At 39.9% G+C, this 21,288-nt stretch overlaps 1 protein-coding gene across 1 annotated transcript in view; it reads left to right on the plus strand.

The window, feature by feature from the left end:
• SPATA16 (spermatogenesis associated 16) overlaps window positions 1-21,288 on the plus strand; it is a 77,699-nt gene that overhangs the window by 17,432 nt on the left and 38,979 nt on the right. Inside the window, exons 3-4 of the mRNA XM_069864571.1 lie at window positions 9,425-9,514; window positions 20,341-20,425. Of these exons, the coding sequence (XP_069720672.1) occupies window positions 9,425-9,514; window positions 20,341-20,425 (175 nt within the window). The remainder of the gene's footprint in view (window positions 1-9,424; window positions 9,515-20,340; window positions 20,426-21,288) is intronic.

The following is a 21,288-nucleotide window of genomic DNA, read 5'->3' on the forward strand; positions in this document are numbered from 1 at the left end:
TTATTCTACTTGTGATTTCCAGGAGCACTATAAGAAGGAAGCAAGCTATTTAGACAGTATAAATGCAATTAGAACAGAAAAGATTTCTCTTTATTTCCTTTAAGTTATCTTGATTTCAAAATAGTAAGATGTATTGACCCCAGTGCTACAGATGCAAAACCCTATTCAGACATGCTTTAGTTTCAATTGCCTTAAAAGATAAACCATGACCTACAGAGAAAATAAATGCAGTGAGATTGAGATCACTAGAAAACTGAAGAAGGGAAGAATTCTTCACTCTTCTTTCTTATAAGTAATTATAAGAACTTGTTCTCAACTCCATTAGCTAAATAGTGCAAGGAAAAGTGGCAATCAGTAATGCCCATTTTCAATATAATTCGTTTAATAACCTGCAGAATGGCAGTAAGTCTACTGACCATGTTTGTCACATTGTAAAATGCAGGAACCAATACAATAGAATACCAGTAAAAAATATTCTGAGATATAATTAACATAGAGACAAAACTTGAAATATAATCAATAGCCATATTTTTCAAAAAGAAAAAATAAATTACTCTGAGCTGTCCTACTAAAAATAGCTTACTGTCATCAGTTAACTAGTGCATACAGAATTTTTATTCCCATTGGGGTTTTATGTCATCACCACATTGTAATGGTTTGCTGGTAATCCTTTGGCATTAATCATGAATCCAAATTAAAATACTCATTTCTGCATTTATTTGCATTTACTGAACTATTCTTTCTTTAATTTCATGTAAATTTCACAGCTCCTGCATTCATTTCTGAAGCGTTATTAACCGAAAATCAGATTTACCATTCTCATTCTGTATCAAATATATAGAAGTGGGTTTTGCTAGGAAGAAATCTTACAATATACCATAACTACAGAAATAGAAGAAATAAAGAAAAAAATCCAGCAGCTCAGTTTCAAAATGTTCAAGAACAGGCATCTTCAGGGGGATGACTTTCCCATTCTTAGGAGAGGAGAAGGAGTACAATTTACGTCATCGGCTTCCTCATCCTGTACTAGGAACCTAGCCTGGGTCCTCCTGAAAAGTAGAAAATTGTATTCTCTGGTTTCTCAATACCAAAATTTAAGGCTGCCTTTAGCATCACTGGTACAACTGAGGACACTGGCTGGGTTCTGATCATTTGTCAGACTGGTACAAAAGATTTACCCTTTGCAATCAAACACTATTAAACCACTTCTCATCCATCACAGCTCTAAACAAACGTGCAATGGATTGACCTCACCAAGCAACATCTGCAGTAACCTACTTGACCACCATTTTTCATCATAAGATAGCCATCAAAATAATTCCTAACTTGCAGTCTGAATCTATAAAATGAATCACACAATATTTACATGCCCCATGGTCCTTTTGGCTGAGGCATTATGGCATACTGGGGTTTAATGATCTTAATAACCCCATATGGCTTGCTGAGAAATTAGATTTTCCCTCTGGTTGCAGAAGGCAATTTTCAATTATAGCAGATGGCAAAACAGTGAAGGTCTGAGAAGTCAAGAACTGACTAAGAAACCTCAGATTAGTATTTAGGCCTTATGTTGCTCAGCCTAATAACGTCAGTGGTTGAATTTTTGCCCCAAATGAAAATAATCTTGAAGCAGAGCACAGCATTTCAGCAGAGCAGTCCGCCAATTATATTTGCTCTTCAGAGGACCAAGCCAAACAGAAATCCATAAGGACTCAGTCATATGTGGAAAAGCAGACCATGGTGCATCACATACACAGCTCAGCAACCGTTAAGATTCAATTTTGTTTGAAATTGGAGCGCACGATGCTGAGCTCCATCACAATCAAAGATGGAGGATTCTTCAAAACATGATATGCCTGTATTTCTTGATGAGATTCTATATCCTCTTATATTTTCTTTGTTTATTTTGCTTTTTCTTCCAAACAAGCTAAACTACATTAACACCATGTGACTTGCTGTTTGCACACGGGAAAATAACACAGAACTTTTCAATGGGAAATAATAACATGCATGTGGCCTGATCCAGTTGCCTAAACATATGCTGCTGCTCATAGCAAACCCGCACATGGATCATGCACTAGAAAATGTGTAAGAGGTTAGCATCACCTAGACGGCAGCAAGTGACAAAAAGCATTTTGTTTAATTTCTGCCTACTTTTGATCACTCACTGCCCAGCTGCAAAGAGGCTGCTGGTGCTATATAATTCCTCTGGAAATAAGCTCCCCAGTAGGGGAGCAAGCCTGCCCACCATAGGTGAAAAGTCACACCTCTCCCCAAAGGGATTGAGTTCACGCCATAGGAAGCCCACAGCTAGTGGTGAGAGGTGAGTTAGGAAGTGCCATCTGGAAGGATGCTAACTACCTGCCTCCTCTCAGAGCACCCCTGGGCTTTGCTCCCTGCCCTCCTCCCAAACTTGACTTGGAAATTGTGTGTGTACAGTCAATGGTAAGAGGAATCAAACATTGTGACGTGCTTCTCTAATGTTACCTCTAAGTAATGCCTGAAAAACATGTTCATAATTAGTGATGACTGCTGAAAGGAGCTATTAAAAAAAAAATCTTTGGGGGTTAGCAAAGATTTTCCTGTGTCCTTGCAGATTTTGCAGCATGACCTGCTGCCAATTCTCCCCCTCCCTTCCTCCCTCCCAGAAAGGCAATGCATGTAGAATGTAATAAATCTGTAAAGCTTTTTCTCCTATGACTTCTTATGTGTTCAGTGGAAGGCAGGGCTCTCTAATGCCTCTTGCACAATTCATAGGGAGACACATGAAGTAGAAAATAGCACCTCTGTTAAGTAGCACACGATTGCTTTAGTGATGACTTAACAGAGGGAATCTCTTATGGAGGCACAGTGGGAAAAATATCGAAACCAGCAGAAGCCTCACAAATTTAATTCTAAATCCTCTGCATTTTCCCCAGGGACTTTTCAGACACTTACAAAAGATTTAAGATAATTATTAATGATCAAGCCTCAGTAAAAAGGCACCTCAAAACTTGGTCAGTGTATTATAGACAGGATAAATCAGAACTCTCTAATCCAGATTAATTCAGAACTTTCAGATGTAAAATTCAATATTCAGCTATTTTATCCCCTGACTTCCTTATTTTGCACCTTTAAAATAGGGCTACATTAAAGTAAGTTGAAGAATAGAATTCTAGTGAAATATTAAATAATCAAAAATAAATAATGCAATGATGCTATGGTACAGTGCAGTTAGTGGGCATTAAAATGGAGACAGAAGAGATGAAGAGCTCAGGAGCAGCTTAGATATTTAGGCAGAAGTAGAAAAATGAGAAACATAATGGCTGATGCTGCTAATCTGTGGGAAGTCTGTAGTGTAATGTATACTCTACTTTAAACTACTCTCCTAATGACTTTACCGTTTCAGAAAAGGGAAGAAAAAGAAAGGGAAGAAGAATTAGCAACACCTAATTACTTCAGCAATTGTGTTAGGCATATTGCAATATACATAATAGATGAGATATTATTAATACAAAGCTATTCCATTGAGATGCTTTGGATAATATAAACCAGAAGTACTCTTAAAATAATTCCTTCTCAGGCAGCATTTCAATTATTTCTATGTACTTCAACTTTTTATTACTTTTTAAATGAGAAACATATCATGGATTCTGATACTTAGCTCTGAATCATACTCTATTTCCAGATTGGAAATAGAGAGACAGTTCCTATTCAGAGAGACAGTTCCTATTTTATTCCATGAGACTTCCTCCACGGAGGTCAAAGGCTATGTTCCCCTTGACTTTGATGATGCTACATTTCAAACACATTTACCTACATAGCATGTGGTGGGATACTATTTAGGAAAGGCACATTTAGGGAAAAAAATTGCTCTAGAAGAAATACAGTTCCTCATAGAAGGAAAACTTTAAACAACATTAGACTTTTTTTTAAGAGTTGAGATAGATGACAGGTGGTTCTAATGACATCAGAAAATTCAGTGATCAAGAAAGTGGTACTTGTACAGCTGGAAAGCAAGTGGGCAGAACATTATGCAAACAACAAAGGGAATGCAGAATATCTCTACTTGCATTAGGATTCTTTGGAAGCTTTGAAACAAGATCTTTCTAAATACTGTTTTGTTCTGGACCAGAGAACATTTTCCTTTTTACCACCTTCACAGCTGAGGAACTGAGACCTGTATAGCACATTTATCTTATGCTTGCAATTCAAAGCAAATTGCTGCTGCAAAACCTTTTAGCATGGCAGTTATATTTCACTTTGGTGACAGAGAAAAGGTGTTGTGTGAAACCTTTTTTAGGAACCCAGAGTTCCTCCCTTCCTGTCTGTTTAGGTACCAAAACTTGATGGGATGCTTTCTTCTGTGCACTGAAGGTCCTGGCCCACAGGTGCCATAACTGCATTTATTTCTGAATGGCTGTAGAAAAAAATCCAACTTCACAAAGAACTTCACAACTTCACTTCTACCAAGATGTCTTAGCTTCCTTGTCCTCAGCTTTCTTCCCTGTGACACAGATTTTAATAAGTTTTGCATCTCACTGCTTTAAGAAGAGTGGCCAGGGCAGTGAGAGAAGGGTCCTCCTTACTTCAGGAACCAGAGCACTCATGTAGGGGAAAAAGATCCTCAAGAGCAGGGTAGAGTGGGCACAGTCAAAGCCACCTGGTGACAATAGAAAGAAAACTTCCCTAAGGACCAACAGGTCTGAACGCGTTCAGCTACCAAGAGACCTAAACCAAGCTCTGGAGAAAGGCCTTGCCTCCTCACATGTCCCTTCAGATGGCTCTCCTCACCATATCCTCCATCTTCTTTTAATTATTAATACGCACTAGCACTGAAACCACTGCATTCTAGTCCCCAGGGAGAAAGTGCTTCCGCATGCCTGCTTTCACAAGCCTACAAAGTATTTCCACCAGTATACTGGGGCTGGATCTCCAGTTGTACTGATTGACAGGATTCACTGAAGATAAAAGCATTGTATTAGTCTACAGCAACTGAATATACGGTTCTGCTGAATACTAGGTGACGTGTTACTTGGGCTGGCATTGTATTCGATGTTGTGGTGAAGAATGCCTCAGCAACTACCGTTGTACAGTCATTCCCAAACAGAAACGTATGGATGTGCCAGCACGGCACACTGTCATACTGACTCATGTTAGCTTTACATCGCTCTGCATGGAGGCACGTACTGCTTTAGCACTGATTTTTCACTTCTGATAAATCAGAAGTCAGTTAAAAGTCACTCTTAGTCAGTTAAAAGTGACTATAAAATATCTTTGTCAGAAGACCACACTGTATCGTAGGAAGGCATGGACAACTAAGAGAAAAGATTCTGCCACTCTGATTAAAGAATTAACTGCATGCACCGATACAAACAAGCTAGCATTTACTCACAGTAGCAGCAAGAAAAAAACAGTTTATCTGCTTTAGCAGTGAAGTGTATTTTTTCCACTTGTTTCGCCCAAAGAATCATCTCATTGGCTTTTTCTTGGCCTACAAAGACCAAACATGAATGATGATGTGAGTAGCAGCAGAAGCACCTTTTCATGTCTGTCAGATTAGAGTTAAATCCCCATTGCATTTGGGAAGGAATTTGATAGAGAACGTGCACCCTAAAGAAAAGCCAATGCAATTTCCAGTGGCCAGTTTTGATGTAGCAATCTGAGACTCTTGTCACACCTGTTTCCTTAACAGCAGGTAGAAAGACTGAAAGGAAAACTTGGAGTGAAAGCCACAGACTAACATATGAATCTTTGATTCACATACTCCAACTGCTATGATTGGGAGAGCTGATGCCTCCTTCCCCCCCTCCTCAAAGTTTGAAAAAAGATAATAGGAGAAACACTGTATTATTTTTAAGAGAAGATGTCAAGATGAAAAAATGAAAATGTCAAAAGGGAGGCTGATATATGACATTACTTAAGGACTGTTTTGTCAAGAAAAACTGACCAAATGATTTACAAAAGGCTTTTAACAGGGCAGTCTTTGGATTACAGTGAAGATGAAAAATAAATGAAAATCTATTTCAAGTTTACTTTAGCCTAGTCGTTTGACAGATGAGGGCGAAACCTGGTGAGAACACAAGGTTTAATCTTCAGACATAGTGACTTTATTCGTAGTTTTGCAGATTAGAAGTTTTCTCTGTGCAAAATAAGAGCTATACATTTTCAGATGTTTCCTGTTGGAACTACTTTTTTTACCTGAAGCTCCCATGAGAAGCACAGAAGTAAAAAGACTAATGAACCAATACTTCTGCTCATGGCACTAATCGCCACATACAGAGATTGGCCCAACTGTTTTGCAGCCGGAGCGTCCACCACCTTCATCCCATCCCAATTCTTCCAAGCCTCCCTCTTGAAACACATCCCTCCTAATTAATTACTGGATTAACCAGCCTAGTATCAAGACTGCTCGTGGCTGGAGGTGGATCTTGGAGCACGGACTTGTTCTCAGTATGCACAGCCTGGCACATTTCTGCCTGGCCAGATGGGTCCCCATCTGCTCCTGTCTGAAGGAGAACTTCCTGGAACAGGGTTTTCCTCTTAACCTTTATTTGTACAATTTCTTCGCTTCCTATTCTTATTCAGGTTCCCCCCTGTTCCCCCCATTTCACCAAAATCACCTGAAACACAACAGCATCAGATTTAAAAGCTAAAGAGAGAGCTTTGCACAGTTTTAGGGTGCACCTGGCACTAAATTAGCACTACTCTGCACAAAGGCTACCAAACTGAAGCTGCATCAGTACAGCAAAGGGCTACTCCTGGGTAAAGTGGTAAAATAGCAGAAATTATTTCTAGTGTATAGATTGCAGAGCCTAGCTACACCAAAACAAATGACCAGGAGTCAAAGGTAGCTTTCTGATGTTTGCTCAAGCTATTAGGATGTGTTATAATATTTTTCACTATAGAATTTATAGACCAAGAGAAGCAGTTGATCTTTTTGAGACTGGTTATAAAAAAAAAACCAAGATGGAAAACGGAAAGCTGATATCCAATCTTATGAAAATCTGCCACAGTTCTATATTTATTATAAGCCTATCACAGCACATCCTGCTCTAAGACTTACAGAAAATGTGTTGCTAACTACCAGGGAATTATTGATTTTTTAATTTTTTCTCCTCATAGTGCTATTGCTTGGCTGTGGCAGAACCAATATCTTGGAGAGGGGAAAAAAAATTAAAATCAATATTACTATTATCAACTGTTGACTACAGTTTATAGCAGCAATAATCTCCTTTAAAACAGCTTGGAGAAGTACCAGTTGTCATCTGCATAAGGTATTACTTTGTGGGTCAAATCATTACATACTGATGGTGTTTGATCTTTTGATTATTTTGCTTTGATTAAATTAAGTTTTGGTGACCATCAGTATCATCTAAACTTTGGATCTGAACCATGTTTGATTGCAAACTGCTGTCAGCATTCTTTTCCTTACTAATAAGAATGACTCATTCCCCTCATTAAGAGCAACTAATTTGTAACATCCTGTACCTTTTCATACGTCATATTTTACTTCATTTTTTAGATGTGCCCCCAATAACTAACATCTGCACTTACTCCAGTAGCGTCTTAAATTACATGACATCATTTGTCACTGGTTTTCCTACCTAAAGAAGGAGTTCATGCAGGGTAATGCTTTCTCTTAATACATTTTTCTGAGCATTTTTTTTCAAATGTTGGACTGGGAAAGCACAGGTCCGAGGTGCTTCCCAGCTCCTGCCCCACCTTAGGAGGGTCTTCAGTGGATCTGCATCTCCAGAGCGCATGGCATCTCTGCTCATGGAAAGTAAAGCTTTACCATGCCAGAACAGAAATGCCACTAGCTACATCTGCCTTCACATTCCAGTCTGGTGCAATAGCAGGACTGTGATGTGCTTTACCTCATGAGTATTTTCTCCATACTAGGTGATTCACAAACCAATTTTGGTACTCACAAACTAGATTAATTTCAGAGAAAACTACCTGCTCATTCTGCATGAGCTGTGCAGACTTAATGAGTGCACAGGAATCCAAACCAATTGCTGACCTTTAAGACAGCTTTGAGCAATGTGCACAGGGATATTTTGTTTAGGGCAACAGACTAAGTCTAGTCTGAAATAAAAGCCCCAATTATCTACAATATAGATGCAGGGAACTCAACTCTAGCTTCTCTGATCTACTGATCCACTCCCTATACATCCAATTGCTTTCAAACATATATATAACCTTTCAGAACCTTAGGTCCCATTCTGAATGCCTTGAAGAACGTGTCTCCAGAATGAATTTGAATCACAGATGTGTCTCCAAGATGCTTTAGACTTAAGTTTAGAGTTAGTTTAAAAGTTCTTTCTGAAGGCCACAGACATAGTCCACAAGCGCTGATACATACAGAAGAGACAGTTACTGGTCTTCTGAAGTGCAGTGGGCGTTTCCATAAGTGTGAATTTATAGGTGAATGTCTTCACAAATATATATGTGTCATAGTTTTGACATGATAAATAAGCTTTAATAAATTATTTGGTTATAAATAGGATTAGTTCTGCGGTTATTAGTAGACTGAAGTCACAACAGCAGTAGCTTTTAATGTTAACATGATATTCTAAACTTTTAATGAGGAAACAAAAGCCAGTTTTCAAGTTTTCTTCATAACAGAATCACTTTGTTGGTGTCATATGCTACCATTAATTACTTTAATGTCTATCATTACATACATGTTTTGAAAACTTTGCATCCTAGAACATACTAGATGTGCCTTTTCTCCAGGCAGTGGCAGAAGTGCTGCCCAGAGAAGCCAGTCACCTGCTGGAACTCTCACAAGTGACACTCATTAGATACAGAAGTAGCTGTCACTCTTGCCCTCCTCAGAAGGATACTCCACCTGCCAACCTAACTGCTTAGCTTATGCTATTTTTACCCTTCCATCTTTTTCTGATATTGACTTAAAGCTGGCAATTTGTTACATCTGGAACTGCATCTGTTAGGGGTCCGAGAAACATGCCAAGCTCCACCCACACAGAACCTGTCACTTGCACAGAAAGGGTTTTCAAATCTTCCAAGTTAACATTAAAATACATGCTAGATGTGCAGTTTCTCCAGGTAGATGACAACTGTCACTCATGTTTGTGGAAGGAGGATTAACAAGAATTTGTACTGCAGCATTTTTGCTAATGTTCTCTGCAGGCGAAAGGCAGTGTTGTCTAGTACCACAGGATATTTTTTTTAGAACAATACACAAAACCCTAATAAAACAGCATGTATGATATAACCTCAATAAGAATTGTAATAATGCTGGTTCATATATCACAACTGTCAAGAGAAAGTGAGAGTTCATACCACATTTGAGATATACAGGGATGAATTGTATAGAATAAGTGCATGTAGTATGTCTCTCACTTACAGCTTGATTATTAGTAGCTTTTAATGATTTAAGAATTAAAAATCTGAACTTGTCTATCTCTCATCTTTTAAGGAGCATTATTCTGAACCCCGCTTATTTCCGGAACCACCTGCGCCAAGCTGCTGTTTTTCGGTACTTGGAAAGATACTCTGAAGCTGCGAGGTACTCAGCTGCTTGTGGATTTCTAATAGTTTTTCTATATCTATTCCATTCCAGCTCTCAGTAGTAAGGGGATCATCTTATATCCAGGCTTTTCCAAAATCAGTGGGGGGGGAGCTTCACATTGGATTTGTGGATATGATCTCACACGCAGCAGAGCTCAAAATCTCCCAGTTGTTGTAACATGAATAATCCCAATTATGTCGTTAGTTGCAGTTAGGCTAGTGCATGTAGAAGCATTTTCTTGTTCTCAGGCATGGGGTGAGCCCTGGTCAAGTCCCAGGGCTGTGCTAGGGCAAAAGTTACATGCATATGTGATCTTCCATTCCCTGGTTTCCCTGTAACCCTGAGCAGAAGCCCAAGTGTGCTCTGAGTGGATGGGAAGGGGGAAGGGAAGAAGAAAAAAAAATAATAGTTGAGCTCTCAGGGCACACTGTGGTATGCTGCAAAATTTAGCATGCAGCTGATGAGACTGCTGGTGTGAACGGGAACTGCTGGCAGGAGGAATGCCTGGAAGAGGAAGTTCTGCTTGTGTGCTTGCATTAATGCTGCCAAAACCTAAAACTTTCAGCATACAGCAGAAGTTTAACCTCTTAACATGCTTAAATTAAAGAAATGCATGAGGAAATGCAGTGGTGACTTGGTATGTATCACCATTAGTGCTAACATCAGACACTTACGGAGGACTGTTCAGCTGAAGACCACAAGGTTTATCACAAATTTTTTTCACAAATCATTAGCTAACTAATGGTAGAACAGTCAGTGCAAATTAGACAAGAGACTGAAAAGGGTCGCTTTGCTCATCATTTAAGATGGATGCTAGCAGTAGAGCTCTGAAGCTATTAAAACAGCAGCAACACAGTTTTACAGTGAGTGGAAGAAGACTTTATCCAAGCAGACTTGCAGAGAGGATTTGGGAAGATGAACTTCAATTTTCTGTCCTGGACTTCAGCCAAAAACTCCAGGACAAGCACTTTTCCTTCTGCAGGACACACATTGAGATTATTTCAAAGTAATCTCTACTAGCTTTCATACATCAGGACAGAGAGAAGAAATCTGTTCCCCAGTGCAAGGAGAGTTTTTCCAAATTTCTTTAGAAATATGATTCCAGATGAACCTGAATTATTTGACTCCATAGTAAACCCACCCACATCCTTTTTTTATTATTATTTTGAAAAACAGCTCACATTTCAAACAAAGCTGTTTCAAACTAAGAAAGTGAAACATGTTGAAAACCAATGAGATGTGGTAGTTCCTAGACCTCCTTTTATATCTCACTGATAACAGTCTCTTTTTCCTCAAACCTTGTTGGGATATTGATTCAGAGATAAATTGTCATCTCCTGAATTACCAGCAGCCGAGGTCCACTGATTAGTCAAACATTACAGAGCTGTATAAGGAGAGTATTCTGCTTCATAACAGATGGCAAATCTGCCTAGGTTACTTTCAAACCCAAAAAATCATTAGCATCCCCACAGGTGAAGAGATACAAGGTGAATTGCTTGGTGTCGTGGGGCAGGAAGGAGGGCTTTTCCCTTGAAGTCAGATTGTTATTATTTAAAAAAAAAATCTTCAATGATAAAAAAATACACTCTCAGAAACTGGTATTTCCTAAGAAGAAATACATATAAATGCCCCTATTTTAGAAGACAGTATGAACCAAGGTGTTCATAAACATGATTTTTTAAAAAAAAAAATAAGCGGTTGGTGTTACTGCAGATAAGCAATCAGTAAGTTTACTACATCAGCAGGCAAGAGGGAACTGTGTCAGCCTTTTTTCCCCCCCCACATTGAGTAGCTTTCAGGAAGCTAGATGATTTTAAATGAGATTATGTATTGTGTAAAGGAGAGGAACATTCTGACAGACTGAATTCAGAGTGGTTCCAAAAAGCAGTGACTATAGCAATATTCAGAGTTTAGCCTAGTTTAACATAGTGTTATAGCAACTGTGCAGAGCTGCTTCTGCAGATTGTGTTAAACTAAGCTTGGCACTACTTCTGTCATCTCACTGGAGCCATTGGTCTTAACTGAACCCCACTAATGGTGCAGAATATACTCTGCTCATTACAGATAGACCACAGCATACAGATACTTGATTGCAGTTCCTGGAAATACAAACTTGTTTTTTGTTAGCATAAGCCATCATTTATTTCTGCTCGCTTTTTGCTCAAGAACAAAGCCACTCTATTCCATTGTCTGCTTTCAAGTATCCCTTGCCTTCACCCCCCCTCACGTGATTTTTATGTTAGTCCATTAAATACACCCCAAACACTGTCTGGGTATGTGAATAGGAGCGGCTAGTTGTGAACAGTTCTGCTTGGCAAAAGTAGCATGGATAATCATATTTTACTCAGCCTACCTATCAAGCTGTGATTCCCCTGAGATTTTGTCTCCAAGGATGTACCAGATCAAATTATTTGGCTCAGAGAATGCCATAGGTTAAAACAGGATCAACTGTAATTCAAGTATTTCTCAAGTTTCTCTGTGCATATTTTTTTCACTAGAACAGCCCAATGTCAGGAGAATAAGCATATGAAGCAATCTAAATGCAAGGACATCTGAATTAATGTAAAGAGTTTGATATGCCCATATCTGAATCACTTCTGAATTTTGTCAGCTGCATAAAACAAATCTTTCAGGACAGCTCTGTGATAGGATGCCCCTATGTAGAGTTCAGCCTAAGGCCATTTGGCATTGTAAAGCAATCCTAGAAACACCACTGTGGGGTCGCAGCATCTGCAAATGATGAATTCCAAAGTGCTGCAACCACTTTTACTAAGATGTCAGCTAGTAAATATATTTCTCCTCTATTGGTGTCTCTGATCTTAGAAGACTGCTCTTGACAATCACAGTAAAGATTTAAACCTCAGAAAGGAGAAAACCTATTTCAGTTGAAAGACCATCTTGGCCTTTGAACAAATGGGCATAGAGGTGTTATATATAAATTTAGCCTGGAAGTTATCAGGAATTTTTAGGTATTAGAAGGCATTTAGGTTTAGGATCAGCCTCCAATAGCAGCTACCAGAAGCACCCTATCAAAGGACACATAGCTGATCAAAAGATCAGTTAATAACGAGAATGGAAAGTTCAAGAAAGGTTTCTGGTCTGATGTCTGTCCCAAAACTGAGAAAATGCTCTTGGAGAAGGCCAAGGAGAACTCTGCCTTCCAGGCAATATAAGGACCACTAGTTTCAGAGAGGAAAATGGTTAAGCATATGTAAGAAGATGTACAAGCCACAGAAGAACTTCAGAGGTCCATACTACCTCTAAGGACAGGGCGGACAAAACACTGGCCCCTGCATTCAAGGACAAGAAGCTAGAAAAGGACAACGCATCCAAGGATGAGCCTAAAATCTCCTGAAGAGTCATGAGAGCCTATGCATCCTTCAACTCACTAAGCCCACAGGCTGTGACCCCTTAGCTGCCTGTTACACATCCACAGGAGAAGGTCTGACCAGATAAGCAGTAACACATGAAAGCAATTTTTCTTTTTTGCTCAAATAGTTCCAGCTATTGCTGATACTGAATAGCCTTGAATCAGTAGGAAGGTGAAAATTTGTAACTTACAGAAAAATATGGCCACCTATTTGCTTTGAAATAGGAGTCTTAAGTACAGAAAGGGTTTTGCCTCTTTTTCTCATTAAGCTTTATTGCCCCCATGTTTCTGCTATTCAAAACACTGTACTGATTTAACAGTGTCACTGGGTTCTGCGAAAAAAGCTTAAGATAGCTCTTTTATCACCACCTAGAACACTAGTGACTTGAAATCAGTTGTATACATGTAGGGGAAAACAGACAGGCTGTCCCTCTGCCAGAACAAACAACTCATTCATCTGACTTCCCAGAGCAGGGGTAAGCAATCCTTAAGGATGAAGGAGTTTCAGGATCTTAATAGCTGTGGTATGGCTGACTCAGCTTTTTTATATTCCTGCTTAAAAAAAATTATCTAAATAATCCCGTCAGTTGAAAAGCAAACTAGGTCTGCAAATAAACATCAGCCTTCAGTAAGGGTGCAGGGCTTTTAGTCAGACTTGAAAATGTAATGCAAGAAATCTAGGTGAATAATTTGGATAAGTTTTTGTGTCTGGTTTGTTTTGCAAAGGACAGAGACATAAATACTGGGGGTTGGGCACACGAGCTCAAGGAGGCACCAGCTGACTGCTGCTTCCACACACCTGCAGCCGTTCCACAGCCTCTGCGTCTTGCCTAGGGTTCCTCATGGGAGAAAACGAGGAAAGCTATCCTAATTGTTTCAGTTCTTCTAAACTGAAATAAACAAAAAAATAAAAATAGCAGAAAAATAACCCTGTTGTCATAGCAACTCCCCCACCCACCGCCACTGAGAGGATCACTCTGGAGTCCTGCCGCCCACCTGCAAGGAGAGGGCTAGGTTTATACCCCAGTTTCGGGATCTGCCAGGGGTCAGAGCCCTGCACCAGGGGGTAGGAGAAGCACACACCAGCCCACGCAGGACCTTGGCCTCTGAAGGGGCTCTAGAAGGGACCAGGGCACCCTCTCCACCAACAAGCACAGCACACAGGGAAGACACATGGCCCAGGACCAGGAAAGTAAATGGATCCATTTTTCACATGCACCTGAAGGGAGCCAAGAGCTCCTCCTAGTTTTATGACCCTTCTCCCCCCCAGAATAATGCTATGAAAGGGACACTTTATAAATCGGGTTTAGGAAAGCAGATTTGACATGTGCTGGGATCAGTCAAAGTACAAATGAAAGTCCGCACAGCCTGTTATTTAATTTGACACCAATATATGATGTTTGTGTCTGAAATTACGAGCCATTATATTTCTGCAGTACACACATTATTCTGTATCACTCAAGATCATCCAGGTGTCAAACACCACCTTGCTCAGGCAGGGTCACATCAGAGGCAAGAGGCAGCCTTCAATGCTAGTTTTTCCACACCCACTGCCAGAAGGAAATCCACACATCGACAGCACAATGTATGTCCATAACCCAGGGATCACGAAGTACAAAAATATAAGAAAGCAGGGCAGGCAGCAGCCACAGAGTCCAGAACAAGCATGGACTGCAACCCCTTGAAAGTTTCACTCCATCTCTTTTAGAAAGAGTTCATCCCAACTACCCCATCCCACACCTCCTGGAGTCTGTACAGCACATCCATACTGACCACTGCTTATTTCATACCAGGAGATAGGGTGTCCAAGATCTTGTTGGGCTTGGCAACTTGTGTCCTTGAGCATCCTCTGTCATTTTAAAAGGCTTGCCCTTTCCCCGTGCATCACTCAAGCTCACACTTTTAAAGCATTCTCCATGTTCTTACACAGCAGTTACCATTAAATGAGAAATATTCGTTATCACTGCATAGCAATCTCAATACAGCATAAAAAACAAAAGCTACACGCAAGAAACAATGAGACAGATCATAATAAATAGAATAAATATATTCTAAATGTAGGTGCCATTTTCCTTGAAGGGATCTTATTTCTGCTTTCTAGCAATGGGCTAGTGACACATCACCAACCTAGAAGGGTTTGGCAGGACAGAAGATTTTTATAGCGGATTCCCAGTGCATTTAGAGTTCATAGATGAAATATTTAAAACAGCGTTTTAGCCAATCCTCTCCAGGAATTAGCAGCATCAAGGTGTTTTGCATAGGTAACAACTTTTTGGCCCAACTGGGAGTTAGTCTACATATAGGTAAATCCCAATATTAATAATTTCATTCCTACTCACTATTCTGGAATTCTGTTTCTCTCTCATCATCCAGCGGTATCTAAGTTTCTCCATAACCTCAAAGCTATGGGCTTACATTTATTTAGGCTATGTGGATGTGTTAAAAAATTATGATGGTAATTGCATTAAAAATAAATAATTCCTACTTATTCTGGTTAAAAAATATCATTTTCCATTCTTTAATCTCAGCAGAAAATAAGAAAGGTCATCCAGAAGAGAACAGAAGTTTCTTTTGCAATTTTTCTCTCAGCCTCAGCACTATTACAGCAGAGATTGCAAATACCCAGATGTCCACAACAGAAATATTAAAGTTCTTGTAAAACTGAAGAAACAGAGATAACACTTACCCTTCCCAAACAGTAGGCCTGTAGAGGGCTAACATTCCCTGGTAGTGGCTGAAGCCTTTATTAGTACCACTTACTGCAGATCCAGGTGAGATCACTTGAAGTAGGGAGCAAAGGTAATTTTCTGCCACTTAGCAGCCTCCTGATCTTAGCAGCCATTGGGGCTGAATAGCACAGAAGAGTGAAAGTTACTCCTAATGTGCATAGGCTGTGATTATCTCTAAGGCTCTGCCATCCACAGAGAAATCCTCCTCTCCCCTTCAGGGCTCTCTGGTCTCTGTGCTCAAGGGGAGCAGTCAAGACCGAAGGGGATGACCGTTTTCCAGTACTTACAGTGGTAAATGAACACACAAGCATTTAGCAACAATGCTATTTTCTTGTCTTCTTTGGCAATTTAACACTATTGCATTCCAGAAATCTCCATCTATTTCTTATACCAGGTGTCTCCGTTTTTCTTGCCACAGACCCGTGTGGCTGCTGTGAAGGATTTGTCTGTACGCTGGTTATTCGGGTCAGCAGCTGCCCGTGCAGCAAAAGCTACCTTTGACTCTTTTATTACAAGTCTTACACCTGTGTGGAGATGGGCTGAGGGAAACAGCTCAGGATCTGTGGTGTGCTCGTTGCTTCCAAGTAGAGAATTATATCTTATTGTTCTGCACCACCAAGTGGCCAGATTGAGCAGATATTGCAAGACACCTTTGAATCCAGGCTTACTACATTAACCCAGATGGGTTCAGTTATGTTATGGAAGTTCATACTGGCTCAAACTAGCAGCTAGGGGAAAAAAAAATTGTATATAAGGCCTCCTGTTTTGAAAGAAGGAAGGGTCGCATTTTCTCCAGCACCTGTAAGGTGTTCCTGGAGGTGTATTATCAGAACTATTTTAGTTCTCATATCAAATGGAGCTCTTTGGTGGGCTGCACACCTAAAATTCAGGCATTTTTTAAGTATTCTGAATTAGTACCTCAAATTTGGCAGATGGTTCTGTAAATAAGAGTCCAAGACTTCTGTCTATTACATTAAGTGATTGCATAAGATGTAGGAAGAGAATGTATTTTACCTTTAAAATCCCAATATTGAAGTTCCACCTCAACATGAGGAAAAACTTTACTGTGAGGGTGACAGAGCACTGGAACAGGCTGCCTAGAAAGTCTGTAGATTCTCCTTCGCTGGAGATAGTCAAAACCCTCCTGGACACATTCCTGTGCAATCTGCCCTAGGTGAAAGTGCTGGAGTGGGGGATGGACTGGAACATCTCCAGAGGTCCCTTCCAACTTCTACCATTCTGTGAATATGTTTAAAAACTATAAAAATAAACCATGTCATTTCATCCAGAAAAATGTATTACATAGTGTAAATGGGATCTATTTTCCCATTCTTTTGCACCTTATGTTCCTTGTACTTAGGAAGGTTCAAAGCTGAACTTTTAAGTATCACTCTAGAGGTACAAATCAGGGCAAGGTCTGTTGCTGGCTGACATCACTTTCCAAAGTCCCCACATGATGTAACAGCTGATCCCAAGTGACCTATACTGAAATGTTTTCCATCCAGCTCTTCACAAGCTCCCATTTCTCCAGGATCTGTGACTGCAGGAGATGGAAAGAACCTACTCTGGCCCTTACATACTACTGAAACACTAATATAGTTGTGTATATACAATCCTATGTACAATGTATCAATATGCCAAGTTGATAACATGATGAGAGAAAAAGGTGTTAATGAGTTCAATCGCTGGCTGAGCATCATAAATAATATTTTCAAAACCAGAATTTCTTTAAGTAACATTTTACTTAAGTCTCATTTCAGAGTGTCTCATCCACTTATAAGTCTCTTACTGAAAGTCTTTGTTACCTGGATTTTTATGGGCCACATGGACAGGTACTCAGTGGTAGCCAAGAACCTAGCTTCATGCTTTATGCCTTCATGTATTTCAGTGGGAACAAGGCTTTTAATCTGCCTAAATATCTCGATTTGTCCTTTAGTTTCTAAGCATTTAGGTCCCTAAATATGTTTCAGTGCCCACCCTTGTAACCATATTCAGACATTCTAATTTCACCTGTGTTCCTGCATCTGGATATTTGTAGTATCTTACTACATGTCTCATTTTGTTCTGTGAATTGAGCCTTGGAGGCATTCAAAGAAAACTCTGACTTTGGCACACCTGGGGTTCGATGTAGACATTCACATAGAACCTTAATGCCTGTGTTTCTCTTGAATGTGGATTTTTTTAAGTCCCTTGTAAGCCCCAAGGTCACAGTAGCAAGCATCAGTCCTGACCTGTGTGTGTTCCTTGATGGCCAGGGAACTAAGAAGTCAAACTGGGATGGAGGCACTCGAAAGACTCAGGGGAGTTTTATGTATATGTCTCACCATTCCTGATGTAGTGCACAGCAATACAGGAGAAAGCAGCAGGGATAAAAGCAGATGCTGAAAAACTAAACACGACCACTGGAAATCTAAGTGTGCTTCTGATTATTTAAATAAGAACAAATTAAGAAGGAAGAATAAAGAGGAAAGGCATTTGTCTGGAGTGCAGCAATGCCTGGAGACCTCTGCCACGATCACAGTGACATTGGGCTGAACATGCTGCAAAGAACTAGCAAAAAGATTGCACCAGGAGGACTCTCACACCAAAGCAGCTCAATCAAATGTGATCATCCACATTTTACAGCTGATGCTGACAATCAGAGGAAGATGAAGCAACTTGTCTGAGAATTGAATCCAGGTCTGTCCAGGGCTCTGTACACACCTCTACCTTTGAAAGTGATTTCAGGCTGGGAGAAGAAAGCACTGGCTACCACTGAGGAGTGGGAGGTCACGAACTGGATATCATGTTGTGCTAATGGTGAGATGAATGCTCACTTTGCCAGTGCAGCAGTGATAGCAGAGCATACTGTGGGTGTCTCCGTATTGACTGATTGCATTCAACCCGCGGCAGTGCTCTCACCGCAGCAGACGTCAACAGGGTGATGCTCAAGGTTAAGGATTTGCCAGTTTTAATCTTTGAAATTACAGCAGTCGGGGAGTGATCCATCTATAGGATCCCAAATTATAAGTGACCACTTGCAAATGTCCTTTGACTCCAAAAACAAGGCTTTAGTGCTTGAGAATTGCTCTAAATTTAGATTGAAAGTTCCTTCTTTCTGATGAAATGGTCTCAGGAGGCCACCACCACTCATGTACAATGGTAGGGACTAGTCATTACCATTGGCACAGGAGCTGACAGCTTCACAGACCACCTCCAGTAGATCAAAGGCAAAGAATAACACAACAGATCATTCAAAGTCTTCAATTTTGTGCCATATAGTTATTTCCCGTTTGCACCTCAGGGCACAGTGAAGATCCTTCCTCAAAACCATAGGCAGGCCAAGCAGGCAAAGTTGGATGCTTTGATCACCTTCTCTGCTTCATCCACAGGACCCATATGTCATTCTTGGGATTAAACCCTGGCACCACTGTGAGTCAATGAGAGTTTTGCCAATGATTTTCTAGGAAATGAGGATTTCATCCTTTGTTCATTCTGTGCCGGCTGGACTAACGATGTTCAATTAGAAACTGTTCTTTGTTCTAGTGCAATCAAGAGGATTTTTGCCAATGATCTGAATGAGCATGGCATAAAGCTTATGGCTAAATCCAGTCCTTATGCAGAAATCCATGGATCCTACTGAATTGCTTTTCTCCCAGTGAAATTAATGGGAGCTGTAAGAGAACATCTAAGGGAAGACTTAGTTCCTGTTTGTGACAATATGTTACCCCCTGATACCGGGACAGCTTTGTAATGTTTATTGTTAAATCTGTGTATTTTTTGTTATATCTCATTAAGAACATAATACAGCCTTGGAAAGAACATTCTGAAAGGGCATTACAGCAGGATTGGGATTACTGTTTGTGAGACACTTTTAACTAGGGGGAAATTTCAAATTCAATTTACAGTAATGTCAAAGCACAATTAATATATAGGCAATGATAAGGGGAACATGCAGAAGTACACATTGATAGCACTACATCAACAAATAAACTTTTGGTGCTGGTAATTAGGTACACAAGATTATAATATGTTTAATTGACTAAAGTGACAATTTGGAATTACATCTAGTCACATTTAATTGGATTTGGAATCTCTTGAGGAAAGGAAATGGAGAGCAGTGTGGAGAGGCAGCCATAAAAGCAAACTGATTTTTTAAAATCTGTTAAGATTCTGCATTAATATCCATTGCACAATACTTTTTAATATCCTTCAGTCTAGAAAGAGTAATGCAATGATTGTCACAGACAGTGGGAGTACTAAAGCATACTCAATTAGGTAGCAAGACAGCTGATTACTTGGGGGGGAGGGGTTTAAGTTATAGTTTATTCAAGGTAAACTATGTCTGATTTTGCCATCGACAAGTGATATTCTCAGACTGCCAAGCTACAGGGTGCTATACATGTTGATGCTGTCCTGGAAGAAACACATGTATTTCACCCACAAATACTTCAGAGCAAAAAAAAGCTAGACTAAAATATCATATAACAGTCACTAAATATTTGCTCAGAGTAAAATATTAAAAAGCTATTAAAAGGAAATGTAGGGTTGTTTGCTTGAAGTTAGTTTATCTAGCTAAAAAATGTTTACTAATGCTCATCTTAAAGTTGGACAAAGACTGAGAGTTATATGTAATTTTTTTGATAAAACTTCATGTTACAGTTTTTTAATATTGCCTCCTTTAAATATTGCTATATATGTTCTTTCTCTCCCCGTACACTCATTCATTTTGTTTTTGTCATCAGGAGCGCCATGATTGCTGACTATATATACTGGCTGACAGGAGGCACTGAGCAGCATACAAGCAAGCTCATCAAACTGTATTGGCAGGTAAAAATTGATAGCCCAATGAGGAAGGAGGTGCCTATCTCACTATTAAGACCAAAATGAAGGATTACTGCTTAAAAGACTGCCGACAAAGGTAGCTCTTGGGCACATCAATCAACAGGACACTATACAGTACTACTGTATTTATAATGAAGTAGATTTTCTTGGACTAATTTTAAGGGCAAAATTCAAGGTTGTTAACCCTTGGCTCATACTTCAATTTTATAGACTGCTATAAAATTTAATTCTGGATACTGCATAGTCCCCTAAGCTATTTTTTGTGAAGTCGTCCTAGCTTAGTGACACTTTCTTTTGCAATTTGCATGATACTAATCCTCTGACACCTTTCCAAACTCTTCAACCGGAAGGGGAGGAAAAAATGGCTGTAACGAATAGTCTCAGAGGAACCTTATATGCCCTGTGAACGATGGCTGGGTAAGACCTCAGTCTACAAAGATTACTTATGTGTAGACCATTGACTTCAATGAGGCTCGTCTCTTGAGTGATACTTATTTGAGATGGCTGTTCAGCCACATCAGCACAAATTTAAGTTTAAGGATACACCTTCTGCTCTGAGGAGAGCTCTCATGCAAGCTTAGAGGTGAAAGGATGCTAGATCCTTTGGTGGGAGAGGTTTATTGCTGCAGGAGCTTATCATTGCTAGTGGTGTCCCAGCCTTCACACCTCTGGTTTCAATGTGATCAAAGTGCATTTCACAGCACAGCATTTGGGACTCAGGCAGTGAAAGAACCTTCTGGCTTCCAGAGCTGACCTAGCCCTCAGGTCCCCCTTGCCCATACAAGGAATTTAATGATACTAGGCAGAATATATGTCCATTGTGATAAAATTTCAGAATCTGATTCTGA

The sequence above is a fragment of the Phaenicophaeus curvirostris genome, chromosome 10 (assembly GCF_032191515.1).
Source record: "Phaenicophaeus curvirostris isolate KB17595 chromosome 10, BPBGC_Pcur_1.0, whole genome shotgun sequence".
Lineage (NCBI taxonomy): Eukaryota > Metazoa > Chordata > Aves > Cuculiformes > Cuculidae > Phaenicophaeus > Phaenicophaeus curvirostris.